This window comes from Haemaphysalis longicornis, unplaced genomic scaffold, assembly GCF_048455015.1.
Source record: "Haemaphysalis longicornis isolate Haplotype H1 unplaced genomic scaffold, Haemaphysalis longicornis Haplotype H1 scaffold_9, whole genome shotgun sequence".
Taxonomy (NCBI): domain Eukaryota; kingdom Metazoa; phylum Arthropoda; class Arachnida; order Ixodida; family Ixodidae; genus Haemaphysalis; species Haemaphysalis longicornis.
Window position 1 is genome coordinate 1,435,582 of NW_027526460.1, and position 25,081 is coordinate 1,460,662.

The following is a 25,081-nucleotide window of genomic DNA, read 5'->3' on the forward strand; positions in this document are numbered from 1 at the left end:
AAGCATGGCCTAGGGACTCCAGACTACAATTCGCGCTAGTAATCCCGCAATGTTTACAAATCACTTCAGAGGCGCTTTAATAAGGGCCGTGAAAAGTATAGTGCAAAGCTCTGCGTCGTTAAATATGCGCACATTCGCGCCTTATAGCAAGGAATACTTAAACTGTCCGCAAGTCGGGTGCACGTGCACCCGAGCTCGTGCGGGAGACCCAACTCGATGCGAATAAAGGACAAGGGAGGGGGGAGGGGGACGCGTCGTGTCCGAATGAACATTTTAGTAATGAAATACACAAACTGCGGGTTCACTTTCTTTCAAGTTTCAACGAACAGACGATCACTCGGCGGACGCATTTTTTGAAGTACAGGGCAGGCAGTTCACAAAGGATAAAAGGTGTCGTGGGAAGAGTGGTATACCTTCTGCTTTGAGATTGTGCTAGATTTCTTCGAGCTCCCTGTGTCGTCGTATGGTGACGTCACGTCAGGACAATTAAGGCGACCCAACATTAAATTATTTGTCGTGCGCTCATCCCGGGGTGTATTATCCAACGTACTTCGTTCGTAGAATGTTCGTGAAATGTATGTCACATGCGTAACTGGCGTGCTGTCAGGTTACTCAGGTATGAGGGCTGCAAGCGCACAAACCAGGCATCATAGTGTATATAGCCGCAGCATGACCATATGAGGAAACAGTCCTTATACGGGGGACACTGTTCCCGAATTGGGGGGCAGTTGAATCAGTTAGTTCCATGCATATGCCGACGTTGGTCGGCGACACACAAACCTGGCGCTCATACAGCCGAATGTACCACACTAAGATCGCATCCGAAACGTTTACGGTATCGTAAATACACCACATTTGCGGACAGTGAGTGCTCCACGTGCATTAATATGTATTTCGAACGCATGCAAAAGGGAAATCTCAGCCGTTAACGTGCCCCAAAAGCAGCGGCGACAGTGCCGGGCCCGAGCGTCTCGCGGCTCCTTTCGAAACGGGCCGCTGAGTATGGATTTCAATGGCGCCTACAGGCAGCACTCGAGGCGATATATGCGTATGCGTCATTCGCATGCTCAAACCTTCGTGATGGTCGTGAAAGTCGCGTGCAGCTTCGCTACCTTCATGTTATACGCCTTAGTCATTCATATATTTTGTATTGGTTGTCAAAATTTCACCCGCCCAGACAAAAATCATGGGTGCGCTGATGACAGCAAATATGGCGCGCATTCTGCTGTTGACCGCGGTGGCAATCCGCTGCACTGCAAGGTCGTCAGCATAGAGGGCACGCTTTAGCGTCGGTGAGTCACGGTAGTGACGGTGGCAAGCAGGTACGGGGCGAGTTGGGCATGGCTACTCGAATAAGTTGACCAAGGTCCCCGCGGGGCCCCCTCGGGCGGAGAGAGGACCGGAAATGTGCACACGGCGCGGTTCTGAAGTGGGGCCCCGAATTATGCGCGCATGCGCGGCCGGCAGTTCGTGGTTTCGAGCCCCTTGCATGCACCCGTGACCACGCGTGTGCGCAAGGTGCGACGAATCGAAGCTGCAAATATATATGCGCCGCCTGCAGGGCTGATCACTGCTAGCTAAGGTTGCGTTGATGTCCCTGCCTCAGTGTTCCTTTTGCTGAACGTTCGGGTGAGCTTCACCAATCGCGTTTTACTATTTACCATGTGTGATGTCACGATTTGTAGTGCCAGAAAATGTGCTTGGCGGCGATAGCTTTTTTCGCGCTTCTGTCCTTACGTTGCCACAAGTGGTGCATTTCTAATCGCGGCAGTCTAATCTACCGATAGTCACGTTGCTGTGCGCTGCTTGCAACTGCACCATTAAGCAACCTCTGCGGCACGGCAGTTGCCGCCACCTGCAACTTATAGAGACGGATGCAGATGTCGAAACTACGAAGGCAGTGTACGAGCCAGGAAGTATAAAAGGAACGCTTTCTTCTGATTCCGAACGCATGTAGAATGAATAGTCACTGCTGCGAGACATCGAATGTCATCGGCGGTGGCACGCCGTCAAAACAAAGTTCTCACTACATTACTCCGGACATGGGGGAACACACGTGCACTCCAATGTAGCTCCATATGCGGCAAGAAAGAGGGTGTCACTCGGGCGGCAAAGCAGGCTTCCCGAGCTGCCGCTTCAGCCTCTGCACCTCGAGCTGCATGAGGCGCCTCCTGAGGGCCTCGGTCTTCTGCTGCTGCACGTAGAAGTTCCGGTGCTCAGCCAGCACTTCCGCCTTTGCCGCCGCCCGGCGCCTCTCCTCCTGGTGCAGGCTGGCCAGCGCCACGGACCTGCTCTTCTCCTGCTCGTAGAAGAGCGCCTCCGCTTGCGCGCGCCGCTCTTCCGCCTCCAGCTTGCGCTTGGTGGCCAGCAGCACCTCCACCTCCAGCCTCGCCCTGTCCGCGGCCGGCCTCTTCCGTCCTCCTCCGGCGTGCGGTTGTTCGCGCGCCAGAGTCTCGCCGGCCCTGGGCGACGAGCCAGCCGAGGACGGCCAGGGCGCGTCCTCGACGACTTCTTGCTTGACGGCGACGCTGCCGCGGGAGCCGGCCTGCGGCGACTGCACGTCGCTCGGCACCAGTGGCCCGCTGGGCAGCACCGACCGGAGAGGAGCGGACACCACCGACGGCACGATGTACTCGCCCTGGCTCTCGCCGTACGTGCTGCTGCGCAGAGAGAAGGGAGCGGTCGGCGATGATGATATTGGTTTCCCCTTTGTAGCGGGGCGATGGCATGTCATCTTACCAAAAAGGACTAATATTACCGAATTACCAATAAAAGGACTACCATTACATCTCTGCTGTGTGTTTGGAATCCCTTCGGTCCACTCACCTATGCACAGCAGGAGAGACCGATTCGGCGCTGTTGTCATCTTCGGCATCCACTGCGTGGCTCGAGGCAGCTGTAAGAAAAGAGCGGACAGTTTTTCCTCTTTCTCCCCGCCAGTACAATGGCACCACCAAGGGTGCTCTCCCTCACCCTCGGGAGGTTCCCGTTTCAACCCATTCCCATTTCGGCCTTCCCGCTTGTTCCCTCCCGTTTGGACACGACGCAAAACGACCTTCCCTTATTTCGCCCGTTCGCACTTGGACCCATTTCTATTTCCACCTTGCTTATTCCCTCTCCGTTTCAACCCGGTACAAATCGACCATTCTGTTTCGTCTTTTTCCGTTTAACCCCTTCCCAGAAAAGCACTCCTAGTGACTTGGACTGGGGCCAGTCTCGGAATGCGGGCACTTCACGTGTGTTTACCTTCGAGAGAAGCAGATCAGTGATATTTTGACAGCGCTAACTGTTGCCAAAAGGACACCGTACCATCCTGCCTACTCACCACCATCTTCCAGACCAGTGACGATTACTTCAAGCGCCGCCTAGCCTCTCCCTCTCCCCCTCCACAGACAAAAAATTGCAGGAATTCGGAGGATAGTCTACTAATGCGTAAGCGTTCTTGCGCGCTACGTCTTCATTGTGTTTCTTATAGCTCGATTTGGCTATGAGTGGTAAAATACGCAGGGTTATTTTAGAGTTCTATAAAGTCCCTCTGATTCTTCTCCCCAACTATTATTGCACTCTAATAGCGATTCAGTTCCTTAACTTCGCCATTCACGTATTTTTGTGCAGGCACAAGGAGTACAGTGCACGGTTTGTGCATTTCTTTCAACCAATTCTCAGTTTCCGGCGTTTCTTTTGGGGCTTGTTTTATTGTTTGTCTTCGTTCTGGGGGGGCAGTGTGTAGGATAAACGCTTTTGATTTCATTAACTCATGTTTAAAATCTTTTATTTTTATTTTTGCTAATTTGGTTTGTTTTATTTCGCTGATGCCCGTTAGTGATGCGATGAAACTTTTGTGCCAATGAAGAACATTCCACGGTTTGGCCTGTGTGGGGGGAGAGTGGGCAGAGAGTGCGAGGGGGGCGGGGGATGCTCTGCAGCTGACTGTCGCCTGCGGTGTTTTACTGCTCATTGATTTACTTGCTTGTTTATTTTGGTGCTTCTGATGACCATTGAAATTGCTTTCTTAAGCCCTCCCGGGGCACACTTATGTTTCAGTGCGATTGCTTCGTTTATGAGGAGAGCCATAAAGAGCAAACTTTACACAAGTCAGTCGAACGTGAAGCATTTCCTCTTTGAAAAGCTTTAGCTGCATCAGCGAAAACAAAGCCGCTGTCACTTCAGGCATTGTCAGAGAAGGGCCAGCAGGAAATGAAAGGTGAGCGTTTCGGGGCTTTTCTTGACCGCAGTACGGCGTGGCACACAGAATGCCCCCGCTTTCACCCGCAGACCGGGATGAGGGGAGATGGAAAGGGAGGCTGTTGTGCTTAGAACGGAAAACCTGGGGCGCTATTCCAGAAGGCCCGAGTTCTGCCTACTCCGAGTTTACAGCTGCTTGGGTTATGCAAGTAGTGATAGTGGAGCATCCGATATACACCTCGAGCGAAACCGGCGCAATCGTTCGCAGAACGCCTGGCATACTCAGCGCGCCGCATTGGGGCCTCTTACGTTGAGAAAAAACGGCTTGTCCTATCATCTGCACGCAGCGCCATCTGAAATCGAGCTGCAATACTCACTTCCTAGCATAACTTAATTAGATAACCATGCACTGCTACTTTCAAATCCCCAGCCTGGCTGTTGGCCACGCCCGGCGCAGGGCGGTCCGTTTTTCTCAGTGTTCTGTTCTTCCATTGAATTATGTTTGCTGCGTGGCTTGAGCGTAGACCTACTCTGCGCAAGCACAAACCAAGGAAGCAAAGGTGTTCACTGTAGCGAACGGGACGCGGCCTCCTCCCCACCGTCAAATATGGCTTTTGTTTACGGCTTGGTTGAACGTGCACGGCGGGCGCCTATCGGAAATCGTTCCAATTCCGCGGGTCAAGAGCGTGTTTCAGCCCTAGCGAGTGCGTTTAGACATTGAAGTTGTGTGATTTGCCATCGACTCTGTTTTTACAGTGTACGAAGAAGGCTCCCGTGGGAAAATCTTGTCTTGGCCGCTCCTATCGGCTCGGAGAAGAATGAACTCCAGTCCGGACCGACTCTGGCACCATCGGCTGATGGTGACCTGGGGACTGCATTCTTGTTTGGTGCTAAGTTCTTGTCGCTGCTAGCGGGCATCAAACGACGACTTCGTGGTTACGACGCTACACCAATACAAAGTGGACGCCATAAGTGGGTGGCTTCGGTGCTATACACAAAACTCTTCTACACCCTTTTAGCCAGAAAGGGTGTAGCATAAGTGGAAAAAGGGTGTTGGGAGGCCTTTACACCCTTTTTCTTGAATCTGAACACCCTTTTCCTAGCTCTACGGCCTTTTTGTGTGAAAAAAGGGTGTTGATCAACTTCAACCCCCTTGGTTTTTCTTAGGGTGTCGAAAGGGTGTGGAAAAGGTTGTGGTCTCTACCTCACAATATGCACCACCCTAGCATTGCATAAGGCATGCACTCATGCACATTGCGAGGAGCCACCGCGGGTTCGAGCTATTTGAGAACACTCACGGAACTGAGACGCCGTCGCGCCAGCTCAACACCGCCTCTGTTGGGCAGGTGGAGTAGAGGGCGACAAAGGAATAAGCCCAGTGTAGTACATCAGAAGGCGTTTATTCGCGCCAACCCCTTCAGTTACAGTTCAACATCCCCGTGGGTGGAAAGGGACGATGGGCGATCTGGCGCCACGCGCAAGTGTGCGCGTCCTCGGCGCGCTGAACCGGTGGGCTCAGCAATAAGGGCAAGATCTGGGGTGCTGGCCGATGGGCTCGCAATAGAAAGACACTGTCCTTCCGTTCCCAGGCGCGTACCGCACGGCGCGATCGTCGAGTGTCAGGTACGGCTAATATGTGAGTGAACGGACTGAGGATCAACCGAAGGCACGGGCCGGCAGCCGGAAGGGCTAGCGGCTTAGAGCCGGCGCAAAAGAGCTGCGACCGGGCGGTGAGAAAATAGTTACGCACCTTCGGCTGTCCTCCTGAGCGTCTCCCCCGAACGGACCCCCGCGCAGGGCGCGCGTTCGCGTCCTGGCGAGGGTGGTGTTCGGGCATCGTTCAAACGGGCCAATGAGGTGAGGTTAGCTCCAACACCAGGGTGGAGCCCCCCGCTGCGTGACAGTGTTCTATCGCCGCAACGGTTGCAGGAGTTTTAGAAGACGGCTCGGCTCTACACAGCGGCGCCGAGACGAGCCAGCAATTCGAAGGAGACGAAGGAGAAAGGGGGACAAGAGCCGCGCAAGGCCTCGGGCGCCAGGATCCCCACAAGGTGTTCAGCTGTTCATTGTATAAGGCCATGCTTGGATGCATAATAGCACTGTAAAGAACAAGACATCCCCTCATATACTTCTCTACTCGCCAGAAATTTTCAAACGCAAAAAAAATTGCTCGTATGCAATGATCGCTCGTTTCCATTTGCGGTGCACCTCATGCCCCAAGTTTAGCTTTGACACGGGAAACACCACTATTCGTGTGGCGATAAAGGGTGTTTACCGACTGCAACACGCCTGGCTTTCTGTAGGTTGTTGAAACGGTGTGAAATAGGTGTTCAGTTGCAAAAAAAGAACAGCGGAGCTGGGGGTCGACCTAGTTTCTTCCCGTGCTGGTAAGTTTTGTTATGTTTGCTAAGCTTTGCAATGTTCTTGCTATAAGTTAGGATGACCGCTGAGGGGGTGAAGCCAAGTTTAACCGGATTTTACAAGGCTGTTTCAGTGTCCCCCCCCCCGCCACGGGATCCAAGGCGGAAACAAGCTAGGTCGGCCTCCAGCTATGCTGTTTCTCCAGCCTTGCACCACTATTGCAAGCTGCGCCAATTTTTTTGCCTTGTAGAATCCAAAAGAGACAAGTACCTCTGAGATGGTATATTTAGAGGTGCGCATACACATACGCCCCTTGTGCTCATACTCTAACAAGCTCGAAAGCCGACTTCACTGTTATAATACCCTATCTGCGGTGGTGCACCCTTTACAGGTGCCGCAGTTTTTTTCTTTGTATTTTTTTGCTAACGCCACCGAAACTAGCTCGAGCTTGCTTCACTGGTAATAAATTATGCCAATTCATATTGCGTTAAACATCGCGAGGTAGAAAACACCCCCCGCTTGTAGAAAATGTTCAGTCCCCCCGTGTAAACAGGTACAAAATACCTCCTAAGTTGGAGGTCGCTTCACCTTTTTTCTTAGTTGGCGGTATTTTCTTACACCCTTTTTCTTTACGCCTTTTTTTTAGTTTCGAACACCCTAATTTGTAGCTCTACACCCTTCTGGGAAAAAAGGTGTTGAAATAATAACACCCTTTTTGAAGAGTGTTGAGGTGGCGGGGGAGATTTGTTTGATATTTAATAAAATTGTATAAGTTATGGAACATAAAAAATACCTCGTGATTAAAAAGTTTTCGCAAATTCGCGTGCTGATTTGTATATTCTCATAGTAAAATCATTAGTTCCAAATTAGCGCTAAAATATGTTTTTTGCGACAAGCCAACCAACTCGATCGGGGGGCTCTCCTCTGCTGGATATAAAAGAAAGAAGAGCACATGTATTACTAAGTAAATGTGCACTCCCTGTACCGCTTGCATCCCGTTGGTTTTCTTGCTCAATTCATTTGTGTTCCAATTGCAACTTTTGCGTATTGACTGTGTTGAATGCTGCGCGCTCCGCAGATTCACATTGCCACGCGTAGCTACTGCCCTGGCCACGCCCTCATTTTAGTGTTGAGCAAACTTACACCCTTTTTTTAGGGTGTTCACACGAACACCTTTTTTTTATCTGTACGCCTTTTTTTCGCCAAAACACTTAAAGATATTCGCCATAGGACAAGATTCTTACGCCCTTTCCGGCCAAAAAGGGTGTAAGAAAGTTTAGTGTGCACACGCTACGCCCACGAATGGGCTGGGTGTGTTTGATTAACGTTAGAAAACCGAGGAAACTCGGGAATGGTTTTGCACGGCCGAGTTGAACTCGGAACGCCCGTGGCGGCCGCTGCTGCGGCGTGGTTTATTGTTATGGTCGCCGTAGCAGGCATATTTCTGACCTCGACAGGTCTTTTATAAACGAGCCAGGAATTTCGAGATCGTTTTTATCTCTCGAAAGGTGCTGTGCATTGGCTGTGCAGTCATCTGGCGACAGACCCCCGTTTGCGACGACTTCGCTCACACATGACCGCCGAGGAGCAAGTGTTGTGTGCTGCATGCGGTTTTACGCGAAGGGCAGCTCCCACGTGTTGGTGGCGACCGCACCATCGACCGCCACCACTCGATAGTCAGCCGGTGTGTGCGCAATATGATCGCCGGAGACGTGTTTCCCTGACCTCGCCTTTCTTTTAGGTGGTTCGGCGGACATATGGCTTCCGTTCTGCAGCCGGAGCGTGCGCTTCAGTTATCGTCTGCTCGCAAAACAGTTTCGAACGAGGCGTTGCATGACCGTGCGTTTCGTTTATCGTCGGCGCGGCCGACAGTTTCCCCAGAGGCGTTGCGCGACGCACATTTTTTGTTAAAACATCACGGGCAGGATAGCCTGTATACGTATACAGTCGAACCACTTATAACGATCCCAGATATAACATCCTATGGGGTGTAGGAACAAATGGCCCCGGATTGATTGAATAAACTATTCAAGGCAGCCAGCGCGATGTTGGGCGCCCGCCCGGTGAGAGGCGTCCTCAGTCCAGGATGCCTTGGAGGTGACCTGCTCGCGTTGCCCTTTCTCGGAGCTGGCCAGCAACTCGAGTTGGGCAGTGGTGTTGGGGCATTCTACGGTAATGTGGTAGAGAGTTCCCATGTTTGGACAAAAGTGACACGTGGCTGGGTATTGGGTGGGAACACGGCGTGGTACAGTGTATTGAGGGGAAAGTTTTTGTCTGCAGCCAGCGCGTCGGTCCTATGGTGAGGAGGTGGGTATTTCTGTGGTTGTAGCCTATAGTGGGCGAGGATATCGACGTATGTCGACAGGGTTGGGGGCGGGGCAAAGGGGAGGGAGTCACTAGGGCAGTCGGCAACGGCCCGGAGTACATGTTCGCGGGCCGCGGCTAGAGCCGCTTCATTGCCTTCTAATCCCGTGTGACCTGGAGTCCATACGATATGTGCGAGGGGCAGATGGAGATTTCTGACGTAGAATTCGCTGGGCTTGATGAGACATACGGCCGGTGAGGTATAGTTGCGGCAGGCTGATTGGGAGTCTGTTAGGATCGTGATATAATCTTCTGCGGTTTGTAACGCGAGGGCAATGGCGACTTCTTCCGCTGTGGTGGGCTGTGAGGTGCGAATCGTAACGCCGGTGAGTTCTTGTCCCTGGTGATTGGTGACGCTGGCAACAAAAGCTTGGGCATTGTATGCCGTCCACGTACCTAGTGGTAGTTTGTTGGGCATATGCAGTCGAATGGCGGTGCTTCACGGCGGGCGGTGTGGTTCTCTGGAGGCATATTGCCCCTTTTGGTCATGGCGGGCTTCAGCTGAGTAGCCGAGTGTGGTGAGTAGGTTCCGGCCAGTGGGTGCAGGGCCGGATTAAGGTGGGGGCTACGGGGGCTGCAGCCCCGGGCCCCCAGGTGTCAGGGGCCCCACTCAATCGTATGAAAAAAATAGTTCGAGTGTTCTCGTTGCCCGCGTTGAAAGTTGAAGGTAGGAGCTTCAACCTCACTTTCACACCGAAGCTAACTCGTGACAGGTGGGGAGGTGTGGGGGGCCCCTCACGTTATGGTTGACGACCTTCGAGTCCATTTCAATTTAATTTAGTTATTTCTACTCCTCTTCTTTGTTTTCCCCAGATTTATGAGAAGACGTCTTGGACCAAAAGTCGTGGGTACACAGCTTGACTGGGCCTAAGAAGCCACATAAAAAGTCCCCGAGCTCGGCTCCAGTCTTTTTCGGCACAGGTCGTTTCGGTAGTCTTTTCGGTACCCGGACATCTGAGTACGCAGACGTTTCGGCGCGCGCCTGTTTCGGTATAAGGAAGGGTCAGGCATGAGAATAATGAAGTACTGTCTGAATAACATTGTAAATTGTTTAAGCGTGAGGGACGTTATATGTAATTATTGACAAGTTAAGCACTGCCCCACGGGCTCATACACAGTTGTTGCCAGAAATTTTAATGTATAGCGCTTGACAAGGAAGTTCATTGCGATGACGACCCGTTCAATAAAGCTAGTGGATTAGTTGAATCGCATAAGCGTGATTGATATCGACTCGATATTTCTCGCTGAATGGTCAGCGTATATATGGTTATTTAAATATTCAAAGGTTGTGTAATCCACTCGCGGGGTCGTTCGGCTTCAGCCCACGCCTCTGGGCTGTAGCCTCTGCAGGCTGTCTGAGCAAGAAGCGTTGCGGACGCAACATGTCCGCACGACTCCATTCGTAGCGTAATTTTCTAGGCGCCACTCCGTGTGGACGCAGAGGCCGCCGGGCCAGCGTGACCCCAGCGGCTCCCTACGAGATGGGGAATCAGCAGGCCTAGGCGGTGTGAAGAGCTCGGGCGTGGACGCCAAACCAAGTAACAACAACGTCCGTTTCCTTTCGGGATGACGAAAGCTGTGTCCACTTATAAACGCATCCTGCGTGCGGCCCCTTCGATGCCGTCTTGAAAACAGACCTCCGCCGCTACTCGGGGACGGTAAACTGTTTATCCCTGTGGGCGCTTTTCGCTTTGGAATGAGTCGGCGGACAGCGTGGACCAAACGGTGGCCCGCAGATCTGGTCCCGCTTGGGCGCGGCGGCAGGAGGAGAGGAACCCCCGAAGAAGCGCGGGAAAAGCAGTGGACGCGGCAGATGTGTTATGGACTCGAAAACGAGAGGTCCATTCATACTCGCCTCCGTCGTTGACCCCGAATCTAGACAAGAAGCTTCACCGTGTTTCCACTGCCAGTTACGACCAACATCTAAGCCCCCCCCCACCCCCCGGCCTCATCCAAAAGCGGCGCCTGTTCTAACCGCCGCGTGCTTTCTCGCCTGTGCGGGTAACCTACAGGATTTTGGCCAGTAAGCCGTGGCAGCCAACTGTTTGGCAGATGTTTGTGAGTGACAGCTGCCTGCGCGGATTTTGAGCCCTCCCATAATGCAGGTGGAGAACTTTGCTATAAAAGTAAAACCTTAGAGGCCTAATAAAATATGCTTTTTGTAAGAAAATACTCTTCTGTACCATGGCGTGTGCAGGCCGACACGGCGCTTCTATTAATTGTGAATCGGTGATGAACCGGCAATCAACCCATACTAACTTTTACGCCTTATAAAATCCGTTAGTTTCCGGAAAGCGTACAATTATGTATAATTTATCACTGATCAGAGAGCATAACATGGGCTTCGAAAATTTTCGCACATTAAAGCGGAATCCTTATCATAACCATCATCATCATCATCATCATCATTAGGGCCCCAAGGACGCAGTAGCCCCGGGCCCCAAAGTTTCCTAATCCGGCACTGAGTGGGTGTAAGGGTGAGCCAACGTAGTTGGCTTTGTGGGCTTCGATAAGTTCTTGCCATGTATTGTGGAGGCCCAGCTGGAGCTTGGTTGCTGTAGTAGAAGGAAGGCCGAGTGCTTTCTTGTAGGTTTGGCGGATTAGCATGTCGAGCTTCTTGATTTCTGCAGTTTTGCGGAGTAGGTATGGTGTGCCGTACGTGATGCGACTTGTTAGTAGTGCTTGGACGAGTCTCGTGGTGTCATGTTCTATAAGGCCGTGTCGTCTTTGTGCTACTCGATGTTGGAGGTGTGTTAGCTGGGTTACTGTGCGCTGTAATGGTGTGGTCCCGGAACTTGTGGTCCCGGAACAAATGGTTCCAACCCGAAAGTAGGAACAAATGGTCCCGGAACTTATGGTCCTGGAACAAATGGTTCCGGAACAAATGGTCCCAGGCTCCTCTTCGGGCTAAATGATTCTATGAAACTCCACGTGAGTTCTCGGTTAAATCTTGCTGGAGAGCAGTTTATAATTTCTTTAGTTTCTTTATTTTTGTTTTCTTTGTTTTTTTTTAGATTCCATTAAACCGGTTATCTCCATTTACGCTATTTTAACGATTGAACATGGTATTTCACCCAGCCGTGCATTTTTGCACAAGTGCAGGGCATTACACGATTGGCCCGTTTTGGGAATTTTTTTATTCGTATTTCCGCCGTTCTTCTGCGGCCTTTCTTATTTTAGACCTCGTTTTTTACACGTTGAAGACGAATATTGTTATTTATTGCTTCTCTCTCTCTTTCGGTATTCGATTTCTTTTAATATTGCCATTTTTTTCTTTTTTCGACTTTTTGGATGATCAAGAGCTTGAGAAGGGACATGCCTTGGAATTATTTGTTTGCTGTTGGTGTCCGCGGGTGTAGGAACAAATCAAGGTCTTGCATTATGCTTCGTCAAGAGCACAATATCGGCCGCCTCAGGCATTCGCAATCTTTTATCTGCCGAAAATGTGTGCCACGTGCTCAGTTCACGACAGATTGCTGCCCAGAAGTCAAACGCTTTTGCAGTTGTGGGTGGTCTGTTCTGTGGATGCACATTTTGGGGAACACTTTCAGAAATGATAAAATGGGTTGGATTGATGCGGATTCAAATGGGAAGGGCGCTTATGAGTGGATTGAAACGGTTGAACGGTGAGGCACGCCGTAGTGGAGCGCTCCGGATTAATCTTGACCACATGTGGATCTTTAACGTGCGCCGAAATCTCGTACACACGGGCATTTTTGCTTTTTGCCTCCATCAGAAAAGCGGCCGCCGCGGCAGGGAGTCGAACCCGCGACGTTACTAGATTCTAGTAACGTTGGTCAGAACGGGAGGGGCCTTTGGGGAACAGGTGGAGAAACGACGGACTCAATGGCAAAGTCGTTTCGGGAAGGGGCGGGTTCTTTCGGGCGGCTGCACCCGCTATGCCACATGCAGCGTACTTTCGGCGTTTTCTCGCGTCGACGTTGTCCCGCGTCGACGCGCGTCGCCAGAAATGCATGGCGACGCGAGCTGACGCCCGAGCGACGCCGATGTCTACTCGCCAGATATCGGCGTCGACGCAGCGCGAGAGAGCATCGGAAAGCGGGCGGCAACGCCCGTCTTCGCGTGGTTTGGGGTCATTCCTTTCAGTAGAAAACAATTTCTTTTTAGCTTGCGGTAATCGGTTGCCTTGAGACAAATTGTAAGCTATTTCTGTTCGCAAGCGCTCACCCATTTGTGGCTTGTTCGGCTTTCATCGAGGCGATCGGGGATCTGCTATAGCTTTGTGCGAGTTAAATAAGGGAGCTCTGGTTACATTGCATCCAGTATTAGCATAATGTGGCTTGTCTGCAAGACCGGTGCGTGACGAGCAAGCGTTATCAACGCCAGTATTCTAGCGGCGCATTCCATTCCATTCGTAGCTCCCGTGGCTTGCGCAGGGAAGACCAAGGATGTGCGATAGTTACATCGCTTGTAGCAGTAGCATTATTGTCCTCGGCTCCAAGATCGGTGCGCAAGAAACAAGCGTTACCACTGCTCAAATCTCTCAAATACGACCAAAACAAAGCACACCCGACACAATTCGTGAGCAGCCTCGGTTGGTACACCGAATTCTACAAGGCCCCACTTGGGTCGGGAACTATAAGCGTGGAAAAGTGGGAAAACTTCAAAGCTCAGGTAAAAAGTTTTGCAATCACTACAGGGCGTGAGGAGGCCACCCGCAAAAAAGAAAAGACGCGCCGTCTCACGGAGTCTCTTTGCGCGCTCATTGAGGCAGACGAAGAGAGGCTAGGGAAGTTCCGGGAGGACATCCGGGTAATTAAAGAAGAGCTACGGGGAGAGCTGTCGAAAGGTTACTGGGGAGCTCTGGTACGGAGCAGGGAACAAAGGGTAGAATTCGAAGCGAGGCCGTCGAAGCTTTTTGCCGCCTTCGAAAGGGGGCATACGGCGCGCAAAACAATTACGGAGGTCAAGCATCTAGCGGGTATAGCAACGGGCAGTGAGGAAGTAGCCAAAGCCTTCGCGGACTATTACACCCATCTATTCTCCTTGCGAACGGTCCCAGATACAATCCCAGCAGATGTGCTAAATGAAATTCCCAAGATACCCAAAGAAACTAAAGAGGTGATCAACACCCCCGTAACAGAAGCGGAAATCGAGCGCACCATCAAGAACCTGCCACGAAACAAATCTCCGGGGCCGGATGGCATCATTTCAGAGTTCTATGTGGCCCTTAGGAAGGAACTGAGTCCCATCCTGGCCGAGGTTTTTGAAGAAATAAGAAAACAAAAACGCCTACCGCCCTTCATGCGCACGAGCCTCTTAGCCTTAATCCCCAAAAAAGTATCCAGCGATTCTGTACCCGATGTCGCTGATTATCGGCCGATCAGCCCCCTCACAACGATGATAAGATCCTCGCCCGAATTCTAGCTGGACGACTGGAGAGCGCACTGAGCGCAGTGGTAGGTCCGCACCATGACGTGCGGGTTCAAAGGCCGGTCCATCAACTCAAACCTATACATCACATGAGGGTAGCCTTTGAGGCGGCAGAATCAGGATTTTTACCTCTGGCCATTGTTCAGCTTGACCTAGAAGGAAGGCATTTGACCAGGTGGACCACCAATTTTTACTTGATCTTCTCCAACACTGAAACATCGGGGAAACAATGATCGAGTGGATCAAACTATGTTACGAGGACACTTATACCAGCGTTGTAATAAATGGGGCGGTGGGCACGCCCATACACATCCTTAGGTCTGTACGCCAAGGCTGCCCCATGTCACCCGGCATCCTATTCACACTTTACCTTGAGCCACTTTGCCGTATGACCCTTGCATCTAAGGTCATAAATGGCCTCACGCTTGGAAGTGAGGAGCTCCGTGTTCTCGCATACGCCGACGATGTGGCCTTCGTTTGCACACAATGATCACAAGTGGGCGAAGTAATCAGGCTAGCGAATCAGTTTTGTCGCTTTTCAGGAGCAGAGCTAAACCTACTTAAGTTGAGGGGAGCCTTGTTGGGTGAATGGCCCTCCAAACAAAGTTGCCTATTTGGAATGGTCTGGGAAGAGGAGATGTCCAGTTACCTGGGCGCCAATCTCAACCAAAGCGCCGCAGTCCCACAACGATGGAAACCCAAGCTGTCAGCGGCGGAAAGAAAGCTGCAGCCGTGGAGAAACAGACACATCGCTCTGTTCACGAGGGCCCATGTATGCAACGCAATAGCATACCCCGCGGTGCTGTACGGAGCCCGCAAAACAACCATTGACGCATGCTCCCTGAACAAGCTGCACCGGTCCTGGGCAGTGTTCCTCTGGCGTTCCACGTACGAACCCATGCGCCTCTCAAGCCTCTTTTGGAGCCTAGAGAGGGGTGGGTTGGGTCTCGTCAACGTGGAGCTCAAACTGAAAGTCCAGCGACTGCTGTACTTTCGGGAGCGAAGAGACTCGTTCCTCGGGGAAGCCACGCAGAGGCTGGGTGCCAGACACTTGGCACCGTGGATCGCCACCACAGCACCCCCCTGCTTCGGCACACGTGCCACCGGATTCTATAAAGAAGTTGCGCTAGCCCTAGCCCTGCTCGAGCAGCATTTTTCTTGGGAGTACCTACTCAAAGCAAAGCCCACGAAACTTTACTGGGACCTCGTGGAGAAGGTCCTGCCGCCCCCTCTCTACCGACAACCCCAAACTCCTGAGGACGTATTGAAACGGGTAAGAAGACTCCCTGTGCCCGCAGGTTCAAAAGACTTTTTCTTCCGCCTCCACATGGGAGTACTGCCGGTGAAGGCACGTCTGGAGGATAGAGGTTTCTTCCTCCATGGCGGCGCGGGCTGCCTTCTCTGCGGAAAGCGGGAAACGGCCGAACACGTCCTTACTGAGTGCAACCCCGTGGCCGTCTTCTGGGACGAGCTACAGACTGCGTACACTGAGCGATGGGACCTGCCGTGGTCAGGCCTCCAGCGCCTGAGCGCGCCTACAATGAACAGGGCGCTTCGAGACTGCGTGCTTGTCATCGGGCTCTGTGGAGGGCGAGAGTAGACGCTGCAGTGGAGTGCGCTAGGAGCCCACGGCAAAGGCTGCATGGACTGTGAGCGCTATGGGGGAACCAGATACCGACACAGACCTTCGCGACTCACTGCAAAAAGGATGCCAAGCCCTGCAGAAGTTCAAAGCGAAAGAAATGCAACGCTTGCAACGGCTGTGATTCGCGCGTGGTCCTACCACTGCGTTCTCTCAACGCTGTTCTGCACTCATCAGGCCCCCTTCATGTCAACCAAGAGTATACACACGCCTGTGAACTCGGTTCTTTTCCAGCGTTCTCTGTTCAGTCTGTTTAATTTTGCGGTGTTCTGCAACGTCATGGTTTCACGCTTGTAATTAATTTTGCACCCGCAGTCATGTGTTGTGTATTTTTTTTTTTGACTAGGCGAAGACTCACTTGAAGGTGGCCGAAGGTTATGTCGCGACAGTATGTACGCGCACACTTGTCAATGCTTCCTTCGTGCCTGTGTATCGTGTACATATGTAAATCTCTGTAAATAAATGTGTTACAAGAAAGAAAAGCCCCTCGTCTCCTCAGTGCGCTCGGGGCACCCGACTCAGACTCAGAACTAGGACAAGCCCTTGCGCGCTGCTGCCGTGCGACGGTAGCTTTTAAAACAAAGGAGCTGGAACGCTTTAAGTGGATATGAAGCCAGCAACAGGCTAGGTTGCAACGGAACACAACTCCCCCTTTTTTTCCTTTTTTACCTGTAAATGCGCTCTCTATAGTGTATGAGTGTGATTTCTATTGAGCAGCATAACACGCCAGTCAGGAACGTGGCATCAACAATGTAACAACGGCAGCAGCATGTATAGTAGTGTGTCTTGCCCTGTACATATCTGCCCTGTGTCTTACCCTGTACATACTTATTATGTAAATAAACCTGGTTTTGTTAAAAAAAAAATCGCGTGCGTGCTCGAGCGGTTGAGAGCCGGACTTCCGTTTTGAAAGTCCGTGGTTCGAATCCTGGCAAATCCCTGGTGTTTTCTTTTTTTCTTTGGCGGCGAGGGTTTGATCATTTTTTTACAGGGTACAGACAGTATGCCAGAGTACCTTGCCTTTTAACCTAAAAATGACGTTCGACGGTAACCTCAGTATCAAAGAAGCGCTGAAATTTGTTTTGCTTACAATTTGAATTCATGAACGTGCAGTCGGTACACAACATGAAGGTTAAATCAAGTAGCAAGTAAAGCAGTTGTGCGAAGTGCGTCTTCGTTTATAATCCTATCTTATTTTGTTCTGATTTGACCATGATGGCTCGAGATACATTTCGCAGCATTTTAATATTTGTCCGCCAACATACTTAGCAATGAATCAAGACGCCTTCGACATGGTAAAAAGCGCACTAGACGGGGACACAAGAAAAGACAGTGACACGGGACAAGCGCTAATTATCGCTCATCCCGTGTCACTGTCTTGTGTCCCCGTCTAGTGCGCGTTTCACCATGTCGAAGTCGTATCACCAACTAGCCCGAATTTCTGCGTTGGATAAAGACGCCAAGTGATTTTTTTTTTGCTAAAGCTAAAGTCTTGATAATTGCAGTTGAAGAAGCGACAATAACTGCTCATAAACGACTTCAACAGGATGGCATACGTGTCCAGCAACGCCCGCCGACGCAGCGACTGGCGCGCGACTTCGCCGGTCTCGTGCGGTTGCCCGCGCGTTGACGCCGAACGACGCCGACGCTCGCGCGACGCGTGATTTGGCGTCCATGTCGTTATGGCTTTAAGAACCATCATCATCGGAAGGCGCTGAGCTGAGAGTTCAACACCCGAATGAGGGGCTTTCAACATCGAAAATAAAATGGCGCCTAATCACGTGCGCGTCACATCGCCGCGATTCCGTGATCAGCTGATAAAACCAGCCGTCCAAAAACAAAAGGGCGTGTCCGGGACACGGGTCTCAACCAGCTGCGGCGATTGAAAACAATCTGTTACTTGCATGCGGCGATTCCCCGCTGCATGCACCAGCGTTTCCTAGGCCCCGCCGTGCAGTGGCCTCGTCCGAAGGAGCAGTCCATTTCATGCGAGGGGAAGTCCGTGGGTGGCGCCGAAAGCAGACGAGTTCAGACGGCGCTCCCCGGCCTCTTGAAAGGAAAACGTTCGCTTTGTCGATACCTGCCGAGGGACACATCGCGGAGTGGATGCACGCCGACGTTGGTGCCGCGGAGCAGCCCGCGCAGTAAAACGTTTCGTACCACAAAGCGTTGGCTCTGGGAACAAACAAATTGAACGAGGCCAAGGCTCAGGAACTCCCTAGCAGCGCTAGGCTAAGAAAAGTGGACTCTGTAGCCAGGTGGTCTTCCTTCCCGCCTAGTGACTACACCTTTCTACAGTTGGTGCCTGCGCCACGGATGATGAAGCCACCAACGTTGAAAGAACCGCCTGCACCCACCCAGAAGCCCGTGCGACGCAGTAGCGCCACTCCAGGCGTGCAGACAAAACCTGTCCCGATGGGGCGGCGCGCACAAAAGGGCGGTGGCCCTGAGCATCGCCGCCGACCCCGCAGCTGCGACCTTGCGACCTCCGTCGTCAACACGCGTGCGAGGGGCAAACGACACTCCCAATAAACACTGCAGCGCCCCCTTCTGGCCAAGAACTCCGGCTGGGTGGGCGGAAAGGGCAACCCGTTGCCGCAGGTTCGGAACCCTTTGCTCTCTGCAACCCGTTTTCGAGAACCCTTTGGCCCCGGAGCCGTTTGAGCCGGGAAGGGCTGCTTCTCATGCAGCGCTGGCTCCGGCGCCGTCGAGGCAGTCGAAGGGTTGCTTCCCAACCGTTCCCGGCAGGAACCGCAACCCCTGTGGCCTTGGCGAGTGCCGCCGAGGTCGGCAGAGTGAGCTTTCTCGAAGACCCGGCGTCCGTCACCTTGAGCAAACCCGCCAGCTGGCGCCAGTCGGCCTCCGGTGGCCTCTCTCTCTTCTCGAGAATGAACCGAAGGTGTGTGTGACTGCCGGTTTCGGTGCCGTGGTCTCCGAAGGGGCTCGTCTGCTCCCGCCATGCAGCTTGCAACGCGGCGCTGCTCCCCGGAATTGTTTGCAGCGGAGTGCAGGAGGAAGAAAGCGGAGCACAAGCGCAAGGAGAGACGCACATCAAGCCTAGCGTCCGTTTCAACCAAACTGTCGTAACAAACCCAGCAGTGTTCGATACAGTTACCAGTATACGCTCGTGTCGTTTGGGGTGCGTTTTCGGGCCAAAGATCCGAAAACGGAAGCGCATGCTTCGTTACGCAGGAAGTCCTGGCTGGGCCCCATGCGAACCCGTGTGCTCACAGAGAACAGCCGCTCAAACATCACGCAACCGGGGTGTAGGAACAAATGGTCCCAACTCGAAAGTAGGAACAAATGGTCCTAGGCCGGTCGCGGAATAATGGTCCGGAACTAATGCTCCCGGAACAAATGGTCCCACCTCGAAAGTAGGAACAAATGGTCCCGGAACTTATGGTCCTGGAACAAATGGTCTAGAACAAATGGTCCTAGGCCTGTCGCAGAATGATGGTCCCGGAACAAATGGTCCCAACTTCAAACTAGGAAGAAATGGTCTCACCACTACTGCTCCTATGCTGAGCGCCTGTAGAAGGGAAGGAAGGGGGTCAATATATTTATGTTTATATGTTTGTCTTTGTGCACAATGTATTTTGCATCTGTTTGTATATACAATATACTTGCTAAGGCTGAAATGCGGTATAAGAATTTTTTGTCGCACATGTACGTCCTCGCGCGCTTCCTTTGCTCGCCTTTTTTTTTTGTTATTCTGAATACCAAGCAAACCAGTGGCAGACATTTCAATCAAAATCAGCATGTACTGGGCAGCTCTCGGCCGGTGTTCGAAGCGAATACAATAACGGGCAGCCATAATTTTCTCATGTAGTGGTTCTAAGTGCACTAGCTTCGATAGCATATTTCTTTGCTTGAGATGGCCTTCATTGCCCTCTTTAGAAGAAATTGGCCATGGTGCTGATTGTCGCGGCAGCCTGGCTTGTACATTGGCTCAGCCGATGCTCCCGATCAGACGTCCGCATGTCTCGAGACCACGGTGTCCTGTCACCAACCTCGCTTACTAGCGGCGTCCCGCGACAGGCGCGGCTTCCTGGAACACGGCCGGACTCACAAACTATCTTTTTAAACGGGAAGGGAGCGTTAAGCCTGGCCATGCGCGAAATAGTTGACTGAGAAAACTTCCGAGGGGGAGGGAAGGGGAAGAGATCTCACTACGCACGCACCCGTGAAGGGCTACGTATTCTGTAAATTAATGGAGCCGCATGTTTCCCACGTGGCTTCTCTTTTCCCCTGTGTTTGCGAGTAGCCCATTCATTCGTTATATAGTGACCAGGCAGATAATTGGAATAACGATAGTTTGATCAACCAAAAAGTCGAAAACAGAAAAAATGAAAACATTACAAAAATCCAATAACGGAAGAGAGAATTTCGTCTTCAACGTATAAAAAACGCGAAGACAAAAATAAAAAAAGGCCGGAGACAAAAATGCATGGTCGGCAGAAATAGCGCGGTTAATCGTTATAATAGCGTAAATTGAGATAACCGGTTTAACGGAATCTAAAAAACAAAGAAAACAACAATTAAAAACTAAAGAAATAACTGCACTCCAGCAAGATACAACAGATATCCCCAGGATTTCGGGACACGCGCCGCGGAAACCTGCCTGCGCCCCTCTCCCGGCGCTTCGCCCGTCCCGGGCGTAACTGAATGGGGCAGAAAAAAAAAAACGGCCGCCGTTTAATAACTAAGACAGCTAGAAAAAGCGACTCCGGGATATACGTAGCACGGCTCTAGCGGCACGCCGTGGCAAAATATTGGGCTTGTACGACTAACTCACGAGGTTCCCGGGTCGTCTAAACTTTTTCTGCTGCGGCCTATGAGAACAGGCTGGATTTCAGCTCGTTCCGCACTAGTTAACACAAAATTGTGGCGCTCAGAAAACAGATAGAAAAAACGACTCCCGGGTTTGAGTACTTCAGGTTGTGGGCTACAAACCCTTTATTGTAGATTTGTTGCAACGTTGTTTGTGTAGGTTCCCTGCAACACTTTTCATGGCCGGGGTGAGGCGTATTGCCACAAACTTCGAAAAACTGACGCTACGTGGCGCCCCCGTTCCCCTCCTTTTTCCTGGAAGGAGTGGAGAGGAGGACCGTCTCCACCCGAACCCTCGCCTCCGCAGGGGGGGTAACAAAGAGGCAGTCGGTAGTGTGCGCGAGGACGAACAAGGCCTGCTCCCCTGGTTTATCCCAAGGAAGTGGGGGAGATAATTGCTTCCACTGAAAAGGTTTGGCTGACTGTCCTAAACCCCTCCCCCCCCCCTCCTCATTTTTAGCCTGCGCAGAACAAACAAAGCGTGCTCCCCTGGTTTTTTCGCGGGGGGGGGGGGGGGGGTTGAGGGGGGGGGAAGACTTTCCAGCACAAGAACTGTGCCTGAAGGACCTACGACGTGTCCACACGCGCTACTGTGTACAGTTTTTGCTTCTTCGTTTTCTTTCTTTTTTCTGAGGTGGCAAGTAACGTTAGTACGGTGTCAAATGTGAAAATCGGTCATCCGCACGGTTTCCTGCAGTGATGCGTTAAATGGTGTAAAACGTATATGTTTGCGCGCAGGTATGCCATTTTGTCTTTTTTTACATACGGATTAGTATGAATGTATTTGTAATCTGTTTAGCGTTTTCTCTTCTTTTGCTGTATTGTTTTTCTTATGTATACAGGTAATCATGCCGTCCTTGTTACTGTATATATCTATTCCCACACATGCCTAAGGCCTGGCACTCAGGCAGGAAGTATGAAATAAATAGTAAATAAATAAAAATAAAGCACCATCTTGAAGTTTCTGAGACTGAAATTATGGCGCAAGGGGGGTTGCCAAGAGCTGAACGAACGCCGCTTTTTTAACGCTATTACATCGAAGCGGCGTCCGTTTTATCAAAAATCGTGTTCTCGAATGCCGGTTTATAGATTCACCAATGTTCGTTGTTTTTTCTTCGTTTTAATTGTTATTTTATTCAATTTATGTACCATTCATCCCAATGCTATTTAAACGCTTTTTACGAGAGGGAATATAATAATTAGAGGTGTGTTCCAGTTTAATTCATTGTTTTTCATCCTTTTGAAAAATTCCCAGTATATTGTCGTAGTTTCGCAGTTTTTTTCCCGCAGCTTTTTGTTCAATATTTGTTGCCTTTAAGCTTTGCGAATTTTCTCATTCTTGTGTGCGCTCTAGAGAATTTGTTCGATATTTTGTTAATTGTAAATATTAAAATTGTGGCCGCGCTCCACTGCTTCCAAGGCGCTTCCATCGGAACATCACCAGTTAAAAACTGATATGCGTTAAAAACGGTTATAAAAAGTATAAACGACGCCGTAAGAAGCATGCATATACGTGAAAATGTCAATGGCGCTTAACCGAATGGAAGCAATTATACATTTACAGCACACTGTTACAATTAAATTGTCGTGAATTATACGAACGCAATGGTAGTGCTGCACCTGAAATTAACCCCAATGTTGAGAATTGATGTTTGGGATTCCAAGTTACTACTATTTAGACGCCCATGAACGGCCCATTTTAGACGGGTCTAGGACATTTCGATGTACTGGGGCATTTCAATGCGGGATGTTACGGTGCAAGCATTCCGGTGCACCGACAATTTCGTACGCCAACTTTTCTGCGAACGGATTTGTGTGCTTATTTGTGTGAAACTTTCGGCAACTTATTATTTGCGTAGGTATTAGGTTATGGATGACTATCTACGCACTGATTGCATCGTTTGTGTTTATGCTTTGAAAGTTTTCGGTCAGAATTTGAGATTTTTTAGAGCTTTATTTATTAACTCCTTTAGGCAATACCAATTATTATGAATCTTATTTTTTTTCTAGGGGCGCGGGCGAGGGTTCAGAAAGTCACAAAAAGAGCAGCTTCTTGCCGCCTTGTGTGGCGCCTTGCATCTGCGCAAAAAGAGATATTTAACGATGTTACGGCACATATAATGTTACACTGACGTCGAAAGGGACAAATTACGCAGCTCTTAAAGCTTCATGCTGTCCTTCATGAAACTGTGTAAATGAGCTGAAGAAACGGTTCCGGTGCATCAAGTGGTTTTTATTAAGACTTGTAACAAATAAAACTTGCTCAAACGTAGGCACTTCCAAAAAAAGACGTCTATTGCTAAGCTTGCGCACCAAGCTTCTTAACTGTGCCTTTTCTGTGCACCCTTCGGTGCCACACCACAATAATTGCAGATCTCTTTCCTAGGTGTAAATTCCGAGGACACCTAAGCACTTTTTTATGATACAGTGATTGAGAAAGCATTAGTGTCCAGTTGCCGAACGTGCACTCTCAATCGTCCTTTTTTCTTTTCTGTCTGTCTATCTGTCCGTCTGTCACTCGATTCAGCCGCTGGGCCAAACATGAAACAATGCTGGAACAAGGAGTATATATAGGCAAAACCGTCCCAAGCTACTGAACCTGGCGGCGTGCATATATTTCTACGTGCCAATAGTGTTCAGAAGAAAAACTTGGCCGCGTATCTGCTCGCTTCGCTGCAAATGTCGTCGAAAGGCGATAGTCTTCTGCAGCCCCTGCCGTCTCATACATTCCCCCCCCCTCTCACTCCTCGCGCGTCTGACGCGATGGAGGTTAGCTAAATTAAATCCACTTTTCCCGCGCCGCAACGCTCGCACGCCATCTGTTGGAACCTTTGCTACTGTTCGGCTTGGGGTTGCGCTCGAGCTCGAGGCTCGGGCGCCAGCTTCTTTTTGTATTTTTTGATCAAAACATTGTTTTAACGCCTCGTTTTTAAATTTGCTATCGTGAAAACCAAGGCCACGCCTATTCTTATTTAAAAGAACGCGCGTAATCCCGGTTATGTGCTTACATTTTGCCTCAAATGTACCTGGGGTTTCCTTCACGCCATATTATTGGGACATGAATGACAAATCTTGGCAGTTTTAGAAGTTTGGAACGGTTTTGCGTATATAAGCGTCTTGTTTAATAATAATTATAACTTTTGGACCGGTGGCTGAATCGGTGCCCTCCACCGGGCGGGCGCCCTAACATCTGCGCTTCATGCTCGCCAAATAAAGATATGTAGCCCAAGAAAGACTATCGTCTTTAAAAAAGCATTAGGCATAATTGAGGCAAAACATTAGTGCATAACTGGCCGCAGCAGCGTTCTTTTATTCAAAAATAGACGTGCGATTGGTTTTAATAAAAATTCGGTAAAAGACGGTGTCAAAAACAGGCCAGATAAAAGTAAATAATAAAAGAAAGATGTCTCCTCAAGAGTGAGAGAGAGAAACCTTTATTTGGGGCAAGGCTGGCCCTAGGCCTGCTGGGGGAATAGGATCAAAGGAATGGGTAAGGAAGGGGAGCAGACCGGCCGTTCTATACTGCTCGTGCTAGACCGCTTGTGACTGCGAATACAGCAATTTTGTGAAGGATGGGAGTGCCCACGGAGTAAGGGTCTATGGCTATCGCGGGATCGTTGGTGGGGGCAGAGAAATTTCTATAGCGAGTTAATTTGGGGCAAAACCAAATGAGGTGGTGCAGATCAGCTTTGGTTAGGGAGTGGCACTTGTTCACGAATACCTCAGCAGCTCTTGGAAGCGTAGGTAGAGAAGCCAGGAACCCAGGCGGGGTGAGGTTTTTGAGGCGATGTTCCAAGAACAATTGAAAGAAAAGGTCCCAACAGGTGGCGCGCGAACCAAGAAAACGACGGAAAATTGAATCTAATTCATCACACTTCAATTGCATTAATTATGGGGGAGGCAGGGGGAGAAGAACAGCGTGAGGGGGAGAGGGGAGGATGTTACGAGGCGGGGGCGGCCGAAGGCTATGGTATACATTTGCAGCGAAGCAACCAGATACGCAGCCAATTTCTTATCTTCTCCTCGTGACTATGACTCGCCACATACCCGGGGAACATACTGTAAATAAAAATACTACTTACAGTACGGTAGCATACCCCATTTCAGGTAGTATGACGGACAGGGCGTTTCACGTAAGAGCGCTAGTCCAAGAATATTGTTCACTGATCATGTCGCACACTGGCCGGTGGTTGAGGCTGGGAGTATTAAAATATTTTAGTGTACGTCTAAAAGAAAAGAAGAACCTACCCGCATTCAGTAGCACCTTGCTCTTCGTGAGCAAAGCTGCCTCGGGGGCTGGCGCGT

At 50.7% G+C, this 25,081-nt stretch overlaps 1 protein-coding gene across 2 annotated transcripts in view; it reads right to left on the minus strand.

The window, feature by feature from the left end:
* Positions 1 to 246: 246 nt before the first annotated feature.
* Positions 247 to 25,081, minus strand: part of LOC144152829 (uncharacterized) — a 55,243-nt gene continuing 30,408 nt past the window's right edge. The window contains exons 4-5 of one of the 2 annotated variants that reach the window (XM_077684312.1): positions 2,827 to 2,896; positions 247 to 2,657 (exon numbers count right to left, since the gene is read on the minus strand). In XM_077684312.1, the coding sequence (XP_077540438.1) occupies positions 2,099 to 2,657; positions 2,827 to 2,896 (629 nt within the window). In that variant the 3' untranslated portion in view covers positions 247 to 2,098. Of the gene's footprint in view, positions 2,661 to 2,826; positions 2,897 to 25,081 lie in introns of both variants that reach the window. The other variant, XM_077684311.1, reaches the window with a different exon arrangement.